Raw genomic sequence first — 23,067 nt, 5'->3', positions numbered from 1 at the left:
GTCTTCATGGACTTAATGACTCAATATCGTTGCAGGAGACGGAACTGAAGCAGACATTTTCTGTATCAGATAGTTAAGGGAGATTAAGATTTTGAGCTCTCAGATGATGAGAGAGATGAGGATTTCACACCTGGGATAGAAGAGGGTCAAGATGCAGGAGGCTCCATGAGCGCACAGATACAGACAGAGAGACAGATAGGGACGAGCTGGAAAGACATGGCCCTCTGTGGGCCAAGAGAAGCACGCATGTCTTATTGTTGTTTTTATTTTAAGTGGAGCCATGACAAATGAGAATTGCCTCAGGAATGCAAGCTTTGTTTCTATGAGCATGGTCAAATGGAGACCACATCCATAAAACTAGTCAAGATGACCCTACAGTCCGTGCCGACTGGAGTCAATGAGGTACTTTTCCCACTACTGACTACAAAGTCTTTGAAGATCTGGAAAGATTCACCAAAAAAAAACTAGTTTTTTAGTGACCAAATAAACAGCAATGTTCAGATCAATTACTTATTTATGTTTTAAATAAAGGTGAATGTATTATTGTATTAATATCACTCTATAACCATAATACCTTACATAGTCTATCTGTTCATTTTGGCTGTCTTTTCAAACTAATATGGTCCCGACGTCCTCTACAGTGGACATATTGTAACATTTAAAAAATAAAGTAAATTAAAAAAAGTCTAAATTGCAAGATGTTTTTTTAACCCTAAATAGGTAGGAAATCACAAAAAAAAAAGGAAATTGGAAGACACTTTTTTTCCTCTGGTCCCAGGAGGATATTACTAAAAGTTAAAATGAAGCACTCTGCATAAAAACACCTGTCTCTTTTGACAAATTGCTTGTATGAAAGAAAAATGTCTATGAACAAATTGTTTTTATTTTAACCTATTTTAATTTCCTGTCAGCTCATTCCCTTAGGATCACTGTAGATGTTTTATCTTGTTCTGTATTTATTTTAATATTGTTGTTATGTTTTCTTCTTGTTCTGTAAAGCACTTTGGGCTGCTGTGTGCATGAAAGGTGCAATACAAATAAAGTTTACTATGAAGATTGCTCCAGAAACTAAGATGTATCCTGTGAAAATTCAGTCTTTAATTCTCATATTAAGGCAAATGTCTGTAATATTGCAAATGCTGTATTTCAAAGAAAAGACAGACTTATTAGCCTGGCCTCATTGAAATCAGAGCAGCACATTTCTTAAGATATTGTAGGTGTCTCATGCTCCGATGGTGACAGCTTCATCACTGTGGGATTCAGTTGGATGCATCTTTTACACCACATTTCACAGGGAATTCAATCTCGGCCGTGTACTTTGTGCCAACCTAAATATGTATATATATATTTCAAGTGATTTGAAGATACTGCCAAATCAACAAGGGTGATAAATGTATGTATGATAATAGAATATTAAACAGATGCGCACACACAGACTCCCTATCAACAGTCATTTAATAGCTAAAGAAAATGTTTAAACTGAGCACCAGCAGACTATCAGGACCAGAGATCCACTAAAAGAGGATGTAAGAAATGCGCATGGGAATACTGTTTTGTTGAATTGCTTTCATTCAAAAGTTTGAGCATGCAGAGGCGCTCTTATTGCATATATTAGGACGTGTTAGTGAGGGAGGTCCTTTTGATGAAAGTGGGTTCCCATGTATATTTAATGCCATGGTTTGCAGAGCTCTGCTTGAATGTGGATGGTAATGAGGACTGGCATGTTGAAAACAGGCTGTGCCACTCGTCTCCTCCCCAGGTACACACCACAGCGAGAGCAGAAAGCAGTCGCGTTTCTCAGTTTCTGCCCCTGCATTTGTCATTACAAACTGACAACATCACTTTTCTAAATGCTGTGTATCCATGCATGCACAAGTTTTGTTTGTTTAATAAAATGTCCCTTTTAAGGCCAAATGGTAGCCCCTATGTTTAACACACTGCAACTAAAAAGAACATGAAAACAGACTAAACAAATGCACTTGAAGAAAACATTTCAACATGAAAACCAGTCATCTATCTGCAGGGTAAGAAAATGCTAGTTTTAACCTTCCAATTTTATTTCACAGACTACAGAGCAATTATATATAGAGTTCATAGTGTAGAGGCTAATGATGCATGCCATGTTGTGGCATGTCTACACAAGACCTGTTTCAGCTGCTCTGCCAGAGTACTGCTCACGCTACGCCTTCTTGTGGGGGAGACACGGTGTAAGTCATAAGTAATTACTTCAGCCACAAACCACCGCAGCACATCGCGTCAGGAAACTTGTGTTCTAACTTTGTTCAGTTTAGTTCTCTGCAACTTGCAGCTTTCTGTACTTCGTTATTGTCGGACTATAAATGTGTTGTCAAACCACATCCAAATTTTGTCAATCAAAATTATGTTTGTGCAACAACAAAAGACAAAAACTGCCCTCAGTAGTTTACATCAGTTATTTTACTGTTATATATAACAAATATTCAAAATATTTACATGTAGAAAATTATCTATAATTTTCATATTTATTCCAACATTTTCCCACAACTTTACAGCTGAATCCCATAATAAACCTACAAACCTGAGACACTAAAATAAAAATAATTACAGCAGGGACAGGTTCAGAAAGCCTGCTACACAGTAGCAATTATGCACAAAGTACAAAAACATATTGGACCCATTACATCTTTTAAGTCAACGAAATCTGACTGTACTGTATTTACCACAAAATATACTAAATATACTACTTTGTCAAATCTGCAAAATTCCGCCAACTATGGCTGATCCTGTAGGCAAAATAAAATGTTTAACATTTATCATGTGATGTCAACTTGTCTCATTGGTGGACATCGTGGTGCTCAAAATGACCGTGTTCAACCATGCACTGCTCTTCTGTTGGACTCCTGTTTCCTATCATCTCACACAATCCATGTGTACACAAAATAAGCAACTCCATCCATTCACTCCAGTGTCCCCTCCAGGTGTTGATCATAAGGCGTTGCTAAACAGCACGTTTGTGATGAACCATTTCTGTCCGGTGCATTTCTGCAGAGTGAGTTGGTAGCCAAACTCATTGTCGCTGCTCACTACGAGCTCCAGGCACCTCTTTGATTTCCTGTTCTGAATGGATCCTCCCTGAAAAGATAAAAGCAGGCTGGTGAAAATTGTGCTGGGCTACAGAAGAACAATTTGTGTGCATAATATAACTTGCCTCCCTTAAACCCACACTGCTGTGAATGGATATGCATCTGAAGCACCCTGAGCGTTTTGGCTCAATCGCACAACTATCCTCATTGGGCCCTCCAGATAGCATCAATATGGTTTCAAGGTAAAAGCCACAATACAATTGGCAGTGTAGTCATTAGCTTTCTTCCTAGCAAGGGCTTAGATTTTGAGAGAATGCTCAAAAGAGAAGAGGAAAACGTGACACTAGAACACAATAGACATCTGGTATTGCGCTAGGAGAGAAAAGGCACAAAGGTTTCTAAAACACCCCAGCGAAAGCCTCTACAATTTTATTTTTAAACCAATGATTTAAATGATTGGCAAGTGAGAAATATGCCTGAAACCTATAGTGCCACAGAGAACTGAATGGACCAACAATGTACAATCTTTAAAGTGACAGCTGTCTCCAGAGTCTGAAAAGAGTGACCACATCAGCTCTACAAAAAATAATCCAGCATGTCCTGATGAAACGAGGCAGGATTTTCTCATTACAGCGTCAGGGCCGACTGAGGGCAAGTGAGTGAAGAGCAGGCCTACAGCAGTCAATAGAGTCTGGAGAGAGCTCGGTCCAACACTGAGGGATGAGGGGGAAAAAGACCTCAAGATTGGACAGGTTGTAAAGATTGAACTAAATGATTCTTTCTATATTTTCAGAGTGGCCTGTCAGTGAGGTCCAAGAGACATTTTATTTTATAGATAACAGATTGGTAATAAGTGCTGAAAGTGGGCATTTATGGTCCACTATGTAGCGATGTCCTGAGCCAGCCCATAAAAGGAGTAAATGGGGCAATCGAGGCATTTTTTACTCATAGAGGCATCAGCTAAAGCCTGAACCCTTTAAGATCCTCACCGTAGGTTACAGCAGCTTTCAGCCGAGTTGGGAACAGCAGAGATTATAGGATTATTTTATTCTAAAATGTGATAACATTTTAACCATCTCATTGACAACTGAGCATCCCATCTGTTGACGAAGGCCATAATAAAAAAAAATTGTTTTTAAGCTGTCTCTTGCAGGGCCGATTTCGGATTATCATTCAAGAAAATATAAAAAACACTTTTTTTTTAAATATGTGTTGAGCAAAGATTAGTACCCAGACTAGTTGACACTGCCACACAATCAATTATTTGGATATTTTGACGGCCAAGTTTTGCATGGCTGGATCAGATGCTGGCAATGTGCACTGAAGGAGAGATCCTGAGCCTTATAGCCTCAGGCTTATAAATACATATGCATTAAAACCACCTGTTTAAGCCAGACTGAGACATATTCTCATTCTATTGAACAAAAGCTGTAAAGAAATGTAAAAATATTTGAATATCTGTCACTTCTATTTTTTTTATAATATTGAGACACATTTTACAGCATTTACTAGGGCATGGAGAGAGATGATGAACAACAAATATGTTAACTTTTCATATCAAGCATTTTTTTTTTATATGAACAATGCAATGTTACAAAGATTGACTCCATGAACTTGAGATTTCCCTATCCTGTTTAATTTTAACCCCGAGAGCAATTCAGAATCTTTCTTATTTTAAATTGACATCTGCATTTGTAACAGTAAAAAAGAGGCTCACCCACACTTGAACAAAACACACAACTCGAACAAACCACACCATCCCACCCACTAAACATGTGCTTGGTTTTCTAACTGGCATGTACCAAGACATGCCAAGTCTTTACATGCAAGCACATATTTAAATATCTTCTCAAAATCCCTTCTTTGTGAGGATGAAGTGAAATAATGCTTCACATTTCACTAGGAAAAGATTAAGAATATCTTCATTTAATTTGATTTTCTGCAATATTTTGTTTTTAAAAAAAGCACACGTCCCCCACAGTTGTTAGAGCTGCATTGAGGCAATCTATTTCAATTTTGAGTTGACACTTTGCATGTGTGAATTCAAAACTGTCAATAATTGATGCCATATTTCAGAGGCTTGCTCACTAAATTATAAACTAAAATAGCCACTTAAAGTTCAGCGTGAACACTTGTGACATACTTAAACATATAGTGTAAAACCTCTTTATAATATGTCCATTACGCTGTTAAACATAAAAGGACAAACCTGTAGTGCCAATCCAGCACTGCTAAAATAAATCTGCACTGGTTATAACAAGCGTCTAATAATAAGCACATTTGGGATTTGATGTGTATATTGCTGAATGAGGGACAACATTTATAATTAACACTGCACTGACAGCATAGCAGACAATATGAAGTCTTTTGAGCCCAAATCAAAGCATGCAGTAAATCAAATTCACCCGCTGTCAGGAGGCATTTTGTGAGGTGGCTGCTTTTCTGTCAAAACACAGTGCGCTGGTATAGCTAATGAAGATAGACAATCATTAACTTTCAATGACTCCTCACGTCTAAATGAGTTACAGAACTGAACTCTGGTCAAACAGTAATTTAAACCACTTGCATGATTAAAAGCTACCGCCACACTTGCGTTTTCCTGTCACGTTCAACACATTACCATTACTGAGGCTGAATCAAACTGAAAAGGGTTTGTTAACTTTGTGTTTTCTGACCATGTTTTGGAGCTGTGTTCATGGGTAGTCACCTGAGAAAAGAGCCAGTGGAGCTTCATGCGTTTGGCCGCGGCGTAGCTGCACTCGATGAGGCGCGGTCTGCTGTTCACGTCCACCAGGCACTTGTTGTCGTCGTCGTCAATGGTGGGACTGAGGAGGCCGATGTGGAGCTGCTGAGTGCTGGTGTAGTACACATTCTGCAAGAAACACCACATCCCGCTGTGAACAGACTGCGCTGTAGGTTCAGACTGCTGACATTTAGATAATGGTCCCTCCAGAGCTGTATAAGACCATACAGGTAATAAACTATGCAGCAAATGAGGCTTCCTCTTCAATTGTCTATAATGAAACAGACATTTACATACGCTGAATATGCATATTTATACAGCTATCCTGACTAAATTAAGGACAAGGCAAGGCAAACAAAAGAAGCTCATCATTAATTCAGGAATGGGGAGAAAACAAAATGTTCTCCCCATAATTGTTCCCTCTCTGCTAGTCTCCTGCCTAAGTGCTTTTTTTGCACATATTTAGCTGACAAAAAATGAAAATCATTTGCAGGAAAGTAGCAGAAGAATGTTCTGCATTCAAAAAGAAAAATGCTTAGTTGTATTAAGCATGAGAGCGAGACGGAGAGCGAGATATCATTTGTGGATTGTATTTACAGACATCCACAGCGATGCACAGAGTCTGTTGGTGTAACCCTGGCTTTAGTTTGGTGCAGAGAATATAGAGTGAAAATCAAGGATGGACTGTATGATGATATGAAATAGAAAGTCAAGTTGGTTTACACCAGTGCTGTACTTAATGTCTGCCTCTAGACACATTTGAAAACACTTTGCTATGATTCATATTTTATTTCACATGGGTTTCCCACATAAAAAAGAAATTCTGAAAAGGGTCTGAAAGCATATCTACTCTTTCTCCCTCACTGAGAAACTCTGGATCTGGCCTTGCCCCACCGACTGCCTCTTGTTCTAGGTCTGAGCAGTTTGCAACATGGCAGCCAGGCAGAATTTTCAATTAAGGATTTCTACTCTGAATACAACCACATTGTTGTACTGCTACTTTTATTTGAGTAACGGATCTCAGTATTCCTTCTGCAACTAGCAACCTTAAACAAAGGATGCCACATAAATTAGTTTGTGTAACAAGAGTATAGGGAAGCTAGATTTCAGAGCAGAGAATTAAGACTCTGTCTGTGGAGGTTCTTACATTTCATACAGTAAGTGGGACTTGGGTTATGATTGTATCTTCTGTAATCCACACCTTCGTTATCTGTCAAAGCACCTCAATATATTATATTTTAATAAAACAAAAAGAGCAGGGCCATGTTTGCCTACACAGCTGCTGTTCTTACTTTTACTCTTCTCTTATTCGTCTCATATTTCCCAAAAGCCCTCTGCCTCCTTCTCACCAGACGTGAAACAGTCTGACGAGTGGGAATGTTTTATTTGTACTGCTCATTCTTGGAGCAGCACAGCCTGCCAGGCGGTGTTTGGCTGTGCTTTCTTTTGTTGCTGTGCTTAAGTCGGTATGTTTTATTACTACACAAACTGAAGCTCTGTACTGTGTGTTTGCTGACTACGTGCTTTTGTAAAGTCAACCCGTGTTGAATGTAAGATTTGTACTCCCCTTTCCTTTCATGTGTGGCTATGCAATTTTCTTTGAGCACGCTGATGTACTGCATTCACCGCTGAACCTCGGATACAAAGTGCAGCTCTTTCAAAGCCAGTGACATTTTCACTTACTCCAGCAAACATTTGCTATGTACAGTATGTGTGTCATTACAGACGCAATCCAGGGTTTAATTCCTCTAGATGATGTAACACTGAAACAAGAAAATAGAGCAGACGAGATTTGTTTTGCAGAGGAGATCCCTAATCTCATTAGGGACGGCGGTGCTACTCCAATCCTTTGTTTGAAATGTCTGGATTTACGAGACATTTATAGCATACAACAGATGTATAATAAGTACGTTTTAAAGTTATCTGGGTCTGAGAAAGGCTGTAGAAGTTGATTTTACTAAGGGAGAAGTGTTACAAAGTTTGCATAATATTATACAGATTTCTCCTGAATTAGTTTTAATTTGCACTATGGTCCAAATATCAATACAAGGCGTAATGAGTGTGAAACATCCAATAGATTTATTTAAATCCAAAGGGATAATGTGGGATCAAGCCTCACTCTATAAGACACGTTTACAACTGTCACGGCAAGGTTAAACAATCTCTGAAAACAATCTTCCCAGACATAATGGAACAGAGGAATCGATGGGAGCTGGAAGAGGCTGGAGAAAGTAAATGATCAAATCAAGCTGTGCTAACATTTGAAGATACTTAAACCGCCTATTATTTGGGCCACGAGATGTCCTGAACAAGCAGTCCAGATACACGGTTTTAAAGACATGATTGATGAAAAAACAGAAGGAAGCCGTTCAAATAATCCTGAAGTCTATCAGGCTGTATAAAGAAAACTGGGGACAGAGACATATGTTCAGGTACAGGCTAAATAAATCAAAAACAGAATTTCACGTTACCTGATGTCAATAGAATGATATGTTTTTAGGACATGCTCAGTTAGGACATGTGAGTTAAAACAAAGTGCTTTGTAAAGGGAAATAAACAAAAAAGTGGTCCTGGTTTGTGAGGTATACTGTACTACTGAGTTTGATCCAAGGTGAAAGCAAATTATTTATTTTGGTTGGATCATGTTGGAACAGGTTTTGATAAAATACAAAAAAAGATGGAAATCAAATATAAAGGGTGACATAGTAAATCTGGCTTTATGCTGTGTGCTGCATGAAAAGGTGGTGCGGAGTGTGAGGGCTCTAACCTGAGGTGTCATCCCGTGACAGAGATACAGGATGGGCACGTTGTCATTGTCGGGTCCCTGATCCAGACACAGATCGTTCTTCAGAGAGTTCTTCAGCTGGCAGACAAAGAAAAAACACAAACAGTCACAAACACACACATAAATACGAAGAAACAGAAAAGAATAACTGCCTTGGGGGTAAAATCAGTTATAATTTAGGCTACTACATATATGAATAATAGTTTATAACTTTGAAAATGCACATCCAGTAAGTTTAAGACCAAATATGAAGTACAAACAAAAGATGGACCTCTTTATGCTATAATATATCTAGATAATAATATATAATATGCTCTCGAAACTATTTCTTAAGAACAAGTAGATCATTTGAATGTGTTTAACCTATTTTCAGTTAAAATTAATCGTGGACTCTTATTTTCAACTCTATTGAAACACTTTGCCTTATTTCATGATATGATATGGCGGGCACAAAAAGTCCTGACCAAGCAAATCAGTTGAGTTTTTGGTTGTTAAACTCTTAATAAATAATACCTAAATATGCTTTATTACCTCCCCCGCTGCCTTGGTTTTTATACATGTTCAACATTTAAGAAGAACAATTTGAAGCCAAGTTTTAATGGGCTTTACAACTAAATGATTAAACAGATTTGGGTATATAATGTGTTTTAAAGGCACAGGTTAAAGTAATAGACAATGGTTGCTTACAAATTATAAAATGGATATTAAACATCTTTAAAGATTGAGCGGCTAAAATAAAGTTAACATTTTTATATTCCTTAAAAGATATCTGTAATATTATATATTTTGTATATATGGTGGCTCATATTTTTCGTGTAATATTAAGATATTATTTTGTAATTTTTAAAACATGATCACACTTGTAGGCTAAGTATCTGTGTTTATCAATAAGTCACATGAATGTTTAATGCAATGTATATTTTAAACGCAAATTAAAATCAACCTTAGACACCATCATGATTGAAGTAGAATAGCGGATAATGTTTGGTGGGTTGAAATAAACGTTTTGCACTAAACTATGAATAATGGTCAGAGATAATTATTGTGTTTTCCCCTGCACAAATAAAATCATCTACTGCCAAATCACAGCGAGAGCAAGGAAGCTGCGTCTACCACCTGCTCTCTTTAATCTGCAGTACATTAGTTCCCCTACAGGGGAAACTATTATAAAACATAAAGCACTGTCTGCTGTGGAGCTCCCTGTTCCTATGGAAATGTATCCATGCGCTTTGTGAGTACGGACAGACATTACAAACTAGAAACAAAATGGGAGAACATCTTTATATCAAACAGTGACCATCTAATACCAGCCTGGCAGTTTCTCCTAACTGTACATAAAGGGAATACAAATATGAAAAGACAATAATAGAAAATATAACACTTGATGAATATATAATCTGCACTTTGAGGCCAAGAGGGTTATCAATTCACATAACGACAAAGCTCTGATTGTGAGATACAAACTGCGCCACAGGGAGCTCGAGGGATAGTGGTTTGCATGGGGAGTGTTAGGTAAAGACAGCAGATCAGAGGAACAGAGGTTTATTAAACAGGGTTTAATTCAGCTCCTAATTGATGAGGAGAAGTCTACCTCTTTCTGATAATCAGTAAAGCCACAGGCACTACACAAATAATAAACATGCACAGTGTCACCTATGGGGGCAACATTAGCTTCAAGTAAAACTGTATTCAGAGCTTCTGTCATGTGACGCGTGTCTGACATAATAACCTTCAGATTTGACAGCTAGCCTCCACCTGCATCTCTCTTTACCAATTTTTAAAAAATCAGTAGAAGAATGATAAGAACAAATTCTTTAGAGATGTCAACAAAAGTTGATGTCAACAAAAATGTTTTTTATCGATGCAAGTGGCGATGCCTGTTACGACTCCTCAAACCACAACGCCTGACTAGCCCATCAAATGCATGTAGCAAATGTAGAATAATGAGGTCAACTAACTCGGAGAAATGAATGTAATGAGGTCATCCTAATTACTCGCTACATCCATCCACCATTTTTCTGTTTGTTATAAAAAAAATCCTCCATACAACATAGAAAGCAGTGCCATAGTACTGAGGCCTGTGTGTCAGAGTGTATTAGGGCGCACCACCGTGATGAGAGGTGGGAGGACCGTGGAAATAAAGCTGATTGAGAATATTCAGAAATGGGCAAATAGAAACACTGCCAGCACCGTTGGCTGTCCCTTTTTCTGGTTTCTCTTACAAATACAATTATCAAGTAGGAAACACTACATCTATATATAAAGTGAGTGTAATTCGATCTATCTGTGGATCTATTTTTATCACATTAGACTTGCAGACATTTATTTTTTTAAGTAAGAAGTCAAAGTTGCTGCAGCAAACCTCCTCTCTGTGAACTGTTTCTGCTCCTGACAGCAGCTGCCCAGATTTCAACACAAGGGATTAAAATGATTTGCTCAGGCACAGTTAGACTCGTTTTAGCTCTTGCAGATGCTGAATTGCATTAGGGATGAAGAGGGAGGCGGCTTACTACTCCGTATGCGATGGTGTCGCTGTACATCCTCATCTCAGGGTAGATGTTGACCAGGTACCATCGGAAAGTTTTACACTGCAGCCTCTTCCTCAGAGCCTTCCTCTCAGAGATATCGCCTATATCGATCCCGGAGTCCTGGGTTCAAACAAACAAACATTTAAATGCATGTGTGTTATTGGTACTTTTACCTAAATTAAGGATCTGATCGCATTATTTTACGCTGATGCCTCTCTTTAAAATAACACAAAAGCTGAAGTATCTGAAAATGCTGCACTCAAAGTCACCTCAGATTAACTTCATATGAACACTGGTAGTATTTAGATCTTTACCATCAAAAGAAACCACTGACAATGTTGCGGTGTAGTTAATTCAGGCGGCTAAAGCTGAGGCTAAATTTCATGCTTCTTGAGTACAGACTCTGTTAAACGCCTCATTATTGACTGAATGAATTGCCCGCAGACGTTCATCTATTCATAACGTGGATTTGCATATCCAAACAGATTATGCAGGAGAAGGAAAAAAAGCTACAGTGAGCAAACATTTGACTTAGCCTTTGAGGGATGCTACATTTAACATAAGACGACATAATGCGGTTATTTACATTCATTTGCTAAATCCAGTTCAAGATCAAATAAAAATCAGTATCTTCTGACAACACAAACACAACAGTAACAGAACGACATGGCAGCATGCAGCATGTATGTTGTATCAGTAAGGGAGACATTTTGTACTTTTGTTAACACTGTCTTTATTCAACCTCGTAAATTAGACAATAAAGCTTCAAATAAAGAGGTTTGAATAAACTGATTGGATTTCTGCTGATAAAATACATCATCTTAAACCATTAATTATATTCACGTTTTCCTGTGTACTTAATTTGTCTTTCTGTATTCTTTTTTGATCTCAAGTCGCAGCTGTAATCCAGACGGTTTCTTTATATAACTTTTAACTATAGTTCTAACTGCTTAGAACATTTCATTAAATCAGATAACATATGTATTTATTATGTGGCACATATAAAATGCAGGCCATCCTGTCAGAAACAATACATCATTTCATTAGAGCCTTCTGGAGGTGTCAGATGCTTTACTCCACTGAACATCTGCGATGGGAGGAGCGCAGCTGATAACAGATGACACTCACCCCGTGACATTTAGATTTGGTGCCGCTGAGCGGAGCGGCCTGCCGGTGTTGAACATTTATGACGGTGACATCTGTATTCACATTTGTGCATAATTATTTTCCCCATCTTACTTGGACTTCTGTACAAATGCTCCCCTTGGATAATGACGCAAAAGGATGCAACAGCAAATCATGGTAATAGGTAAAAAAAGAAACCTTCTGCTACATTCTGTCAATTTGAGAACAATTGCGAAAAAGCTGCTCTTTGCAGTTCAGCGATCACCGCTTCACCTCTGTGAAACCGAAATAACTTTGCGATGATATACTACTTTGTGATTTTTATTTTTTTATTTTTAGACGCACTATTTTCTTTTCAGTTTGACCACTTGTCAACAAAAATAATCAAATAGGTTTAATGTGATAAATAAGATGTTATGTTTCTCGTCCCAGAATAAACTGCATTTAAAATGTTCCTTTGGTAGTGAGCAGAATACTCTTTCATTACTAAAGATACAAATGGCAAATACCGCTGGAATTTATTAGTCGCATTTAAAATAACTTCAACATCTCTCTACGTTTCCTGTCAAAATATTTTTTCTATTACCAATCTAGTAAAGACCAAATGACACACAATTAATAAAGAACGTCAAATCCAAATGAGAAGCTTATTATACTTTAGAGTCACTTTGAAAACATTTAATACAATTTGAAATTGTGAATGTTTGTGCAAATGCTTATTATTGTTAATGAATAATATTAGTGATGTTATTCAACATCATTAGATTTCACCCTGTAATCCCCTTCATAACCAAAGCATGTACGCATTGGTTATGAAGGGGACTACACACAGATTTTGGCCAGTGACATGGACAATGTGGTACAATACAATACAACTTAAAATTCACCAACTCATCAGACTTCAGACTTAAGATCTGTGACTTGCACTTGTTTGAAAAGACATGATTGGCTCACCTCCACGGGAATGTTCCAGGCCATGTAGACATGGCTTTTAAACTCATCCATCCAAACCTCTGCCACTCTGAGAGCATTTCGCCGCACGTGAGATGTCAGATCATCCGTATAGGGTTTGTGAGCGCGCTCTATGTGGGCGATACGAGCGCAAGGGAGGACCTCAACACTGCCGCCACACTGCCACACCTGGGGTTTTTCACAAAGAAAAGAGAAAATTCAATTATTTACAGTCACAGCTGGGCAATTTAGGTAATTTAAATGTTACAAAAACGAGACAGCTGTACCAAAGGCTGCACCCGATGTTCACGCTAGTTAAACGTTATAGGCCTTCTGCACTGAAATAATGTTCGACTGTCCTCAATTCTAAGCGGACTAGAGAGAATCCCTTTAATGATTGTGTTTTTACAAGAGGTGTGCTCATATGTTTTCTTGGAAATAAGTCATTCAAAATGAAAAACGCATAAATGAAATCAAAAATTACTCCTCAGCAAATATTAGTCGATTAAGACCAAAGTAACAAATAAGTCGACTAACGGGGCAGCACTAGTTTAGAGATAACATTTTCAGAAAAGCCAAATTCCTTATTTTGCCATTACATACTGTATATATATTATCAACACACAATTATACTACTGATTTATTAACTTGATGATAAATTATAATGAGCCCTTATTTTCCACTCTCTATTATTTCTCTTTAGAGAGCAATACTCTCTGTTCTGATGATACCATCAGATGTACAAACAGACTGTACTGTGGCTCTGTTTGGGAGCAGCACACACAGTCAGTGCAGCGAGCCACGATCACTTCTAGGTTGCTTCAAGCACGTTCTGGTCAACAGGCAGAGGCCCTTCATCATCACCTCTGCAGCGTACTGTACCCTCGACTGTGAGGAGGGAGTCTCCGTGGTGCGAAACATTAATGGCCCCGGGGCCCGGGAGGAGCAGTCCGAGTCCTTGATGACTAAAAGCCAGTGGCACTTACACCTCTTATAATGAAGACCTCTGGGAGGCTCCAGGCCCCGGTGCAGGGATCTCTGCAAACCTTTCCGACTGCGATACCTCTATCCAGCAGTGGGGACAATAAAATACTCTCCATAAAGAGGAAAAGTGAATTTTGTTAGATGTTTTGATTGCATGCGATGGCACTCTCTGTTATAGTTGCAGCAAAATATGTAGGTGTATGTTTTTATATCACTCAAGTCTTTGTAAACTCATGCAGCAAAGAAGAAAGAAACAAGTGCGGTAGGTTTTTTTATACTGTGCTTTTTACTTTACTTATCTCATTTCAAATCAACATGTAATCAAGCATTAAATGGGTTGATTATGGATATTTATGTAATTATTTCATGTATTCTTATAACAGGCCTAATCGCCCATATAAGTAATTAACATTTCAATGTATTCTGTTTCCGATTCAATTAATTTATTCATCTTTTGATTAACATTTATGCATAATAAAAAAAGGATGTGAGTTTCTGCGTTACAAAAACTTTGAGGAGAACTATTTGAGAATCACAGATTTCAGGGAAATGAATTTGGAAATGAATGAATTTGTATTAATGCTGCTGATTGCTATCTGAAGAATTTGAATGGTATCGCAGAGCAATTGAAAGACTCAGCAGAAGCAGTGAAGATGTGCTCCTCTGTTTACAATCTCACATTTGTATGGGGTCATCAAAGGAGATGTCACTACCAGAGCGTGTGGAGGATCCTCATAAACCACTTAGATGTGCTGAACTTAACATCACTGCAGGACACCCGGTGCTTCAGTACGAAAAGGTTCAAAATCATCACGCTGTGCTGCTTTGCAACACCAAATAGTGCAGCTGACACCCTTTTTGTGTGTTGTTTTGATAATTTCTATTTCTATCAACAACATAAAACAGTATAAGAACATATACAGTGTTTGGTGCAGATGGGCATCATTAAGGATAGTGGGACACAAACTGAGGACGTCATCGCGACATTAACTCTGCAGCCATAACCTGTTTGTTGTCACCAAGCTATTTAAGAAAAGGTTGCATTTTCAGTCTTTTTTATCATAAATGTATACAAAACATATATTCAAAAGGTGTTTTTGAAAGGATTTTGCGACACAAAACCCTGACCCTGTTGGAGGTTCCATAAATTCCATAAATAGATAATAATTACACACATTTACATCGGTTCAAGGGTCTGCACTGTGAACACGCAGCAGGACAGGCTCAACATGGGCAGCTTTCATACAGGGAGATGTCTCTGAGAGGCCATTGATCAAAATCAATCAATATAACAACTCAGACTGTGAAGCTCTAAAAGGAACATCTTGTATAATTTATTCCCTGAAATTCAAGATGCACAAAGAATGGAGCTTGTCATCTTAGTCTGAGTAGATATTCTGTAAGAAGTATTGAATTAAAGGCTCAAGTGGTATTTAAATTAAATGGCTTTTAAAGAAACTGGTCCGTTTCTGCAGCGTTTCTGGTGTCCTGGCGTCACAATGAAACTCCAGATTATTGAGTGAAGGTTGGGCGCTAGGATGTATACAGAGTTCAACCATACCTACATATTTTATGCCAGTTTAATATGCCAGAAAAATGATTTTGTATGTCCCATACACAGTATGTCAAATGTATTATGCATCCAGTACTTTACAACAGCAGCTGCAGAAATTACTAAAAGCAAAAGTATGTGATCTGAAAAGCAGCCAACTCTCCACCGTGGTAGCTATGTTAATGAAAATCTAGCTGCCCAACAAGGTGATGTGATTTAGGGAGATATGGAGAAGGATGGAAGTAAATACAGTAATACATTATTACAGTAGTAATACTTTCCAACCAACCCAAATGAAGAAGACCTTTGCTTATATTTACAGACATTTACACTGTAGTGTATTTTGCCAGTGCTTTGGTTAATTATTCAAATAGAAGATGAGCAAATCCTGCTCTAAAATAAAAAACGTGTGTGATTTTCATATTACTTTATATTGCACTTACTGAAGTCAGACAGGTGTTTCTTTTCACCTTGTCAACCTGTTATATTTAAATGATTGTTCTTAGAAACATCATGTTATTTTTTTTAAGAACTTTAGTTTGAACTGTGTTAAGAAGAAGTTGGAAGTTGTTTCTGTTTAGGTTGGGCTATTCTATGTGATCTTCTTATGATAGATGTATCAACTAATGTCAATCATTCACTGAGCATCGCCTGAAACTGACTTTGAACATTTCTGAACTAGATGAGTTATGAATAGGGATGCTCCGATCGCCAATTTTGGGTCCGATCGCCGATCGCCGATCGCCGGAATCAGTATCCGCCGATACCGATCGCCGATCCGATCGAGTGGGCGGGGCCTAAATGGAAGATTTAAACATCACTTTAAATCTTCCATTTAAAGTGATGTTTAAAACTCAGTTAATGGGGCTCATTCACTGGAGCTTCCACAAACAACAATCAACTTAATTATTACATTCAAATTATGTATATTATTCAAGTTTACATTCACTTTGGATAATACCACGGGAGAAATTAGCAAGCGCTCTCTTTTCCTCTCTCTCCCTCTCTCTCTCCCCCTCTCTCCCCCTCTCTCCCCCTCTCTCTCCCCCTCTCTCCCTCTCCTGACAGCCCGTCAGTATCGTCTCATGCAGCTCGCTGATCCAGTAATGTGTGAGGCCGACAGTGAAGAATAAACATATTTATAACTAGTTTAGCTTGTTCCAGAGGTAGATAAAATAGCTAAGTGTGTTAGGTCTAACTCTTGTGTGTTTCGCTCCGCTCACCGGTCCATCACAGCGGGTGGAGCTGCAGGATTTCTGCTTCACACACACGTTGCATACCGCTATTTTACTGTCTTTTTCGGACACCTTAAAATAATGCCAGACCGGTGAAGCCATTTTGGCGAGCTTGTTTTGCCGCGTACAGAGAAAAGTGTCATGTATTTTACGTCATGCGATCGGCCCTCGCGATCGGCATGTTTAGAGAGCACCGATCGATCGGTAGAGAGTGAGTATCGGCAGATCTCGATCGGTGACCGATCGATCGGAGCATCCCTAGTTATGAACTAACCAACGTTGTTAATAAACATCCTGAAGGGAACATGAATTTGTGCACCTAAAAGGTGATGAGCATCCATCAAACAGTCGAGATATTTAAGTTTGGACCAAAGTGGTGGTGCGACCCACATTGCCATTCCTTGAGCGTTGCTGACAGCTTGCATAGAATTCTGCAGATTACTTGACAACAAATATAATCAGTTGCAGTCTAATCCCTCAGAACACAACACATGACTTTGAAGAGCTCTCAAAGCTGAAAACAGGGCAGTGAAACATTGGAATTACTGCCATCATTTTCTAAAAGTCAATTAAAGCACATGTGAAAACGTAATTCTTCAGTGTCAACTTTCTCTTCAGACAATGAAACAAATGCCTCAATATGTCTGCCTGTGTGACGCCCCCCTGCAGTTGACCACTAATTGCTTGCTGCCTTTTTCCATATTAATCACAAGGAATGGGTCATTACTGTCAACACAGAAGTCTGAGTCTTCCATTACTATGGGCGGATGTATTGTTATTCCATTCAGAATACAACAATTTATACAGTGGCAACAAAACACCATCTAATTTGCATGCATGAGTCAACATCTTTTGTTCAAATGCGCTGCTGAAGCGGAAAGCAAGGCTCAACAGCAACTACAAAAAAAAAACATTTTACTGCAAGATGGTGGCTGATCTGGATGAGAGTCTCTCCCTGTGTGCTGTCAAACTGTTGTAAATAGCAAATTAGGTTTACAAAACATCCGTCTACATCATTTTGGGGTAGTAGCACACTCCACCAACACTGCGGAAAAACAAATACAATCACCACTCCACCACTTTTGTTCAACTTTGTGTTATTAGAAGTCAGGTCCTCACTCCCTCCAGTCTCCAGAGTAATCGAACATTTTAAGTCAGGACAGCACAACAACTCCCTTTCCTTGTAAACTTAAAAACTCATCTCCTCAAGAAATGCCTCACGTCCCGTTCTCCCACTTGTTTCACACCCCTTTTCGTGCCAAATCTTCTTCGAGAACGCTTCTGTCTGAATCTGATATAGCTGTTCTTTTTCAAATGTTGTTCTTTCAGAGAAGAGGTCCCACATTACAGTATAGCGTTTGCTTGGATCTATTATCAGGGCGCCATCAGCCTGTGCTAATTTTCACTGCCCTCATCATCATTTGCCTTGGATAAAAGCAAGAGCTAAATACCTTTAATGTAAATGTAATGCGAGTGAAAGTGCTCGATTCATTTTTCTGTCTGCAGTGGTGCCAGTTTCCAAGCACAGCGTCTCTTGGCTTAAAGTAGATTTTGATGAGTTCACAAAGTCTCTGAAGACATAAAGCATAATGATGCAGTGTTTATGGTGCAGCAATATGTCAAATGAAATAACATCAAATGCAATCTCAAGCATAATGATTGGATTGTTAATCTACTTAATAAGTTCATGAATGTTTTTGCAACCTTGTTTGTGTATGGTTCGCTGCCTTAAAGTACTTCACACAAAATCTATCTTTAGAGCGTCAAGCGCTCACCCCCTGCAGGCTTGAAAGGCGGCTGAAACATGTTTGTGTTTGGCTTCTTCTCTAAGAACAGCGGCAGCTTCAAGTCCTGTCAGTTACAACGGATATCAACATTTCACAGGCAAAACAGGATGAAGGCTTACAATACGCATCTCAAACCACATTTCTTGGCTGTTCATTCATATATTATAAAGCTTCTCATGTATGCTATTCCCCATGTCAAAGTTCTGCAGCTTTGTATATACACATTTCCACCAATATATCCTAATGATTGCTAAGCTCGATATTATGGAGAGACTTTCATTGCCGAATCACGGCTAAGCAGCTGTAACCAATTTAACATTGTAAACTGTATAATGCTGCTGATGAGAAAGTACAGCTTGATAGGAGAAGCAACAGTAATTAAGGGGGTGGTGCTTATCAAATTGTTACCCCCTCTATAATAAGAAAAAACCTACTATAAAAGAATGACCCTTATACCCTATAATCAAGAAAGAGTGATTTCCCTTCATACTTTTCACAATGTGTTCCAACTATTACCTGCTCACTAATTACATGTAACAGTATCTCACTATTAATTTGTTATTCAAAAGCTTCTAAATGCTACTCTTTTTATTTCAGCTTTTGGACAAGAGTCATGGAGTAAAATGACAGAACAAGTGCATTCCTGCAAAATAACTTTACAGTACCTATATAAAAATGAACTGCAAGATGGGTAATAGTACACATACGCTTCCAGTTCTTCGCTGATGCTGCAGGATGCTGCTTCTCATTCAGACTAGTGAACGAATTTGGGACCCCAGAGCATTTGACAAAAAGACGATAGGGTCCTGTATAAAGCTTGGCCGGCTGGAGAACCATGACTTGATGCATCAGTCATGCCATGACTCATAATTTCAAGATGGAGCCGGGGTATGATGAGGTAGGATGCATTGATGATAAACATCGTCCGCGTTAATAAATACTGACACACATCTGAACACCACTCAATGTAATGATATGATAGAAGCATAGGATGTTTCTCAGAATATAATATTTAGCAAGATTTCAACATAACAAAAAAGGATCAGTTTTGCTCATCACTACATTTAAAACCATGTCACTATCTTTTTGATGACACAATGTAAAATGGATATTAAATTGAGAAAGCAAATAAAAAATGGCTTGGAAACTGGAGACAACAAAGTTATTGTATATGTGACCCGAACCTGCTTAAACCTAATTTACAAAGAAATATTTAAAGTAAAGATGTTAGAAGCATTCTGATGGGGAAAGTTTGCATGCCTTGTTGATGATTGTCACAATTTAAGAGAAAATAAACAGAAAAAGGAAACAAAACCTTCAGAAGCCACCCATCAGGGGGGGCAGAAGCTCAGGAACCATATATTGCGGTGATTTATTCTGCCTCATCATTTAATTTTTTCCTATCATACCTGTCTGTATCTGAAGCTATTTTCTTTTATCTCTCTGCACCACCTCTCTTGTACCCGAGAAGCCCTAACACCGAAATATTTCCCACTGCATTCATTTCACATTTCCTCAGTATTTTATGATAAGAAATGCTATCACTGGCTCAAAATAGCACACAATCAAACTATTCATAAAATGTATGAAGTTCCATTTATTCTGTAGGTCTTTCAAACTGCATTGTGTTTTTTTTGTATGCGAGAAAAGCTTAGATCTACATCACATATGCAAGAATTTCAGAATATAAGACGTGAGCTAAGAGAAAATACTCAACCTCCCCAAAATGCATTATGTTAATATTCAAGTTCGATCAGAGCCACAGACTTTGAAAGTAAAGCAGAGGTTGATCTCTTGATGCCCAAAGGACAGAGCGGAAGCAAAGCAGACAATTAGCATTTGTTTCCAGTGATGTGTATCAGCTCTCTCTGAGGAGGAGGAGGTTACATTTGCCATCCTCTCCAAAGAAATGCGGACTCATTTAAAGGAGAACACAGCCACTATCCTTTAGCCTCCAGAAACACAAAGTTTGGATTGTGTGATGTATTTCACTAACTTTACAACATCTCTGACCAAAACTCAAGTCATTACAAGTTTTCTGCTGCCAATTTTGGATATCACGTTTTATAAAAGTTGTAATATGATAATATAGGTGTAACTAAACTTCAAACTTCCTCCAGTGCTAACATCCAGCAGAGCAGTTAACGTCAAGAACCCTTTCTTCCTACTTCACTGTCATTAAGAGTTCGTTTAGGTGGATAAACATATATTATAAAACAATAAGTGCAGATACATTTTGTTTTTTACAAATGATAATATCACAGTTATTATTGTACGAAATGCCCCTATGTAATTTATGAATACAGTATATACATAAACAGCCATCCGCCATATGCACTTACAGTTTGTTCCTTATTACATTACGAATACAATATTTATTCCAGAAAGCGTTCTGCTTACACTCCCACACCATCTTGCCCTTTCTGTGACCCTGCATACAGTTAACAGCAGCATTTTGACCAGTATACATGGGGATAAATATATATAAAATACCTCATTGTTTTGTTTGCTTATTTCTGTGTAGCTTTGTTGACTTTGTTTTGGCTCTATATATGTGTAGTCTGTTCTTAGCGCTGTGTTCATACTGTAGGCCTTTCACAATGATTACTTTTGCTGGACGATAATAATGTCCCAGAAATGTAAATATTGTCCCATTTTATGACCATTTGAGTACCGCCTATTAAAGAGCAATGAACAAGGAAAAACCACACACCCTAAATAATGAATAAAAAGGAACCTTCAGGCTCTGTAAACAAAAAAGTATTGAATGTCTGCGAAATCATACAATGCCCAGAGCTTGGAAGAGGAAAGCAGACACATTATCAAGGAAATGTCTATGAATTGTACCATAAGTTGATGATGTAAGTATTGTGATAGGCCTACTGTAAGTGTGCACATACATTAAATTAAGTCATTGGAGTCAAATTCCCTAAATGCCTCAACATGCTTTGCCAAAAGAAGCAGATTCTGAGCCGAGCTGAAAAGAGCTTTACATATAGCAAACAAAAGTACTACTCTATATAATAAATTATGACATTGATGAGAAAATGATTCTGCAGGCTTGATTAGCCTATGACAGCGTCCTTCATGCTCATACAGTATGGTCATTAATCACAGCACAGAGATTATCAGTCAATCAGCGGCTAAATAAGTTTTAAAATCCACTCACTCATTCAGCATGAGCGTCATTAATATTTTTCACACCACACCGCTGTTCTGCGTTGGTGCCAGCAAGCCCTTTCCCGCACCAGTTGTGAAATACAACAGGAGCATCAGTAAAGTCTGGTCATGTTTGAATAGTTTATACAAAACATTCACATACCAGAGCTGTTGCCATCACTTTGTAACAGATAGTCTAAAATGTTCCATGCCTTAAAAGGACTGTAGAGACTAAAGCCCTCTGGGCCCCTCAACTAGACCAAAAACTCAAAAGTATACATTGATTGGCAACAGTTTCCATATTTTATAGGCGGAACAACCTATCTCATAATAAATACAAATAATTGCAGTATTTATAGATATTCAATTTTTCATGTAACCCTACAATAAACAGATTTAAAAATGCTTCTCAATTATTCAGTACACATGTTAGTTCTACAGCAAACATCTGACCATATGACATTGTGTCTTATTGTAGATTTTTTTAATTATTGCTCGTTTCATTCACTTCTTTTCTATTTGGTTGGAGGCAGAAGTCTCAGATAGACAGATATCTAAAAAACAAGACACATTATATCAAACTATTTGCACGGTTGATACCTCTGGAAAACCGTTATGTTTTTCTTTTTCTTTGTAACGTAACTTACTGACCCTCCAAATCCTTAAAAAAAGTGCAGATTATGAAATTGACATGGGGGAAAAAAAGCCCTGCTGCCGGTGTTGATGGTAAATGTTCTACATGCCTTTATTATTTTTGCTGACCCTCACTTGGCTCTGAATGTTGCCCTTGAACATAAATCGCTAATGAAGAATAAATGCATATAAATGTAATTTGTAGGAGACAGGGCTGCAGTAATCCAAGCAGACAGTCATGTGAAGAGTCATAGCCTTGAATTATTAATGTACCACTTACCATCACATCCCATCTAACTAGAAACAGGAACCTTTCTAGAAGGGAAGAGATGGCAGTGGGTTTCTCTGGTTGTTTGTGTTATCTAATTACCCAGGGACGTTTTTTTAAGCATAACTAGACTTATTCTTGTTGTCTTATTATAATTTTTTACATTACATCTTTAAAAATCTGCACTCAGTTATGCAGTCAAAAGCTATTACAGTTTCACAGTGGAAGTGATATTTAATAACTTTACATGTATAC

The 23,067-nt window shown here is 38.1% G+C and overlaps 1 protein-coding gene across 1 annotated transcript in view; it reads right to left on the bottom strand.

Moving 5' to 3' along the window:
* Positions 1-1,470: 1,470 nt before the first annotated feature.
* The window catches only part of galnt18b (UDP-N-acetyl-alpha-D-galactosamine:polypeptide N-acetylgalactosaminyltransferase 18b), a 72,749-nt gene continuing 51,152 nt past the window's right edge, over positions 1,471-23,067 (bottom strand). Inside the window, exons 7-11 of the mRNA XM_034116043.1 lie at positions 13,198-13,383; positions 11,101-11,238; positions 8,573-8,668; positions 5,770-5,934; positions 1,471-3,111 (exon numbers count right to left, since the gene is read on the bottom strand). Coding sequence (XP_033971934.1) covers positions 2,965-3,111; positions 5,770-5,934; positions 8,573-8,668; positions 11,101-11,238; positions 13,198-13,383 — 732 coding nt within the window. The 3' untranslated portion in view covers positions 1,471-2,964. The remainder of the gene's footprint in view (positions 3,112-5,769; positions 5,935-8,572; positions 8,669-11,100; positions 11,239-13,197; positions 13,384-23,067) is intronic.

The sequence above is a fragment of the Trematomus bernacchii genome, unplaced genomic scaffold (assembly GCF_902827165.1).
Source record: "Trematomus bernacchii unplaced genomic scaffold, fTreBer1.1, whole genome shotgun sequence".
In the NCBI taxonomy this organism is placed as follows: Eukaryota; Metazoa; Chordata; class Actinopteri; order Perciformes; family Nototheniidae; genus Trematomus; species Trematomus bernacchii.
Note: the sequence above shows the minus strand (reverse complement) of the source record. Positions and strands in the feature narration are given on the sequence as shown.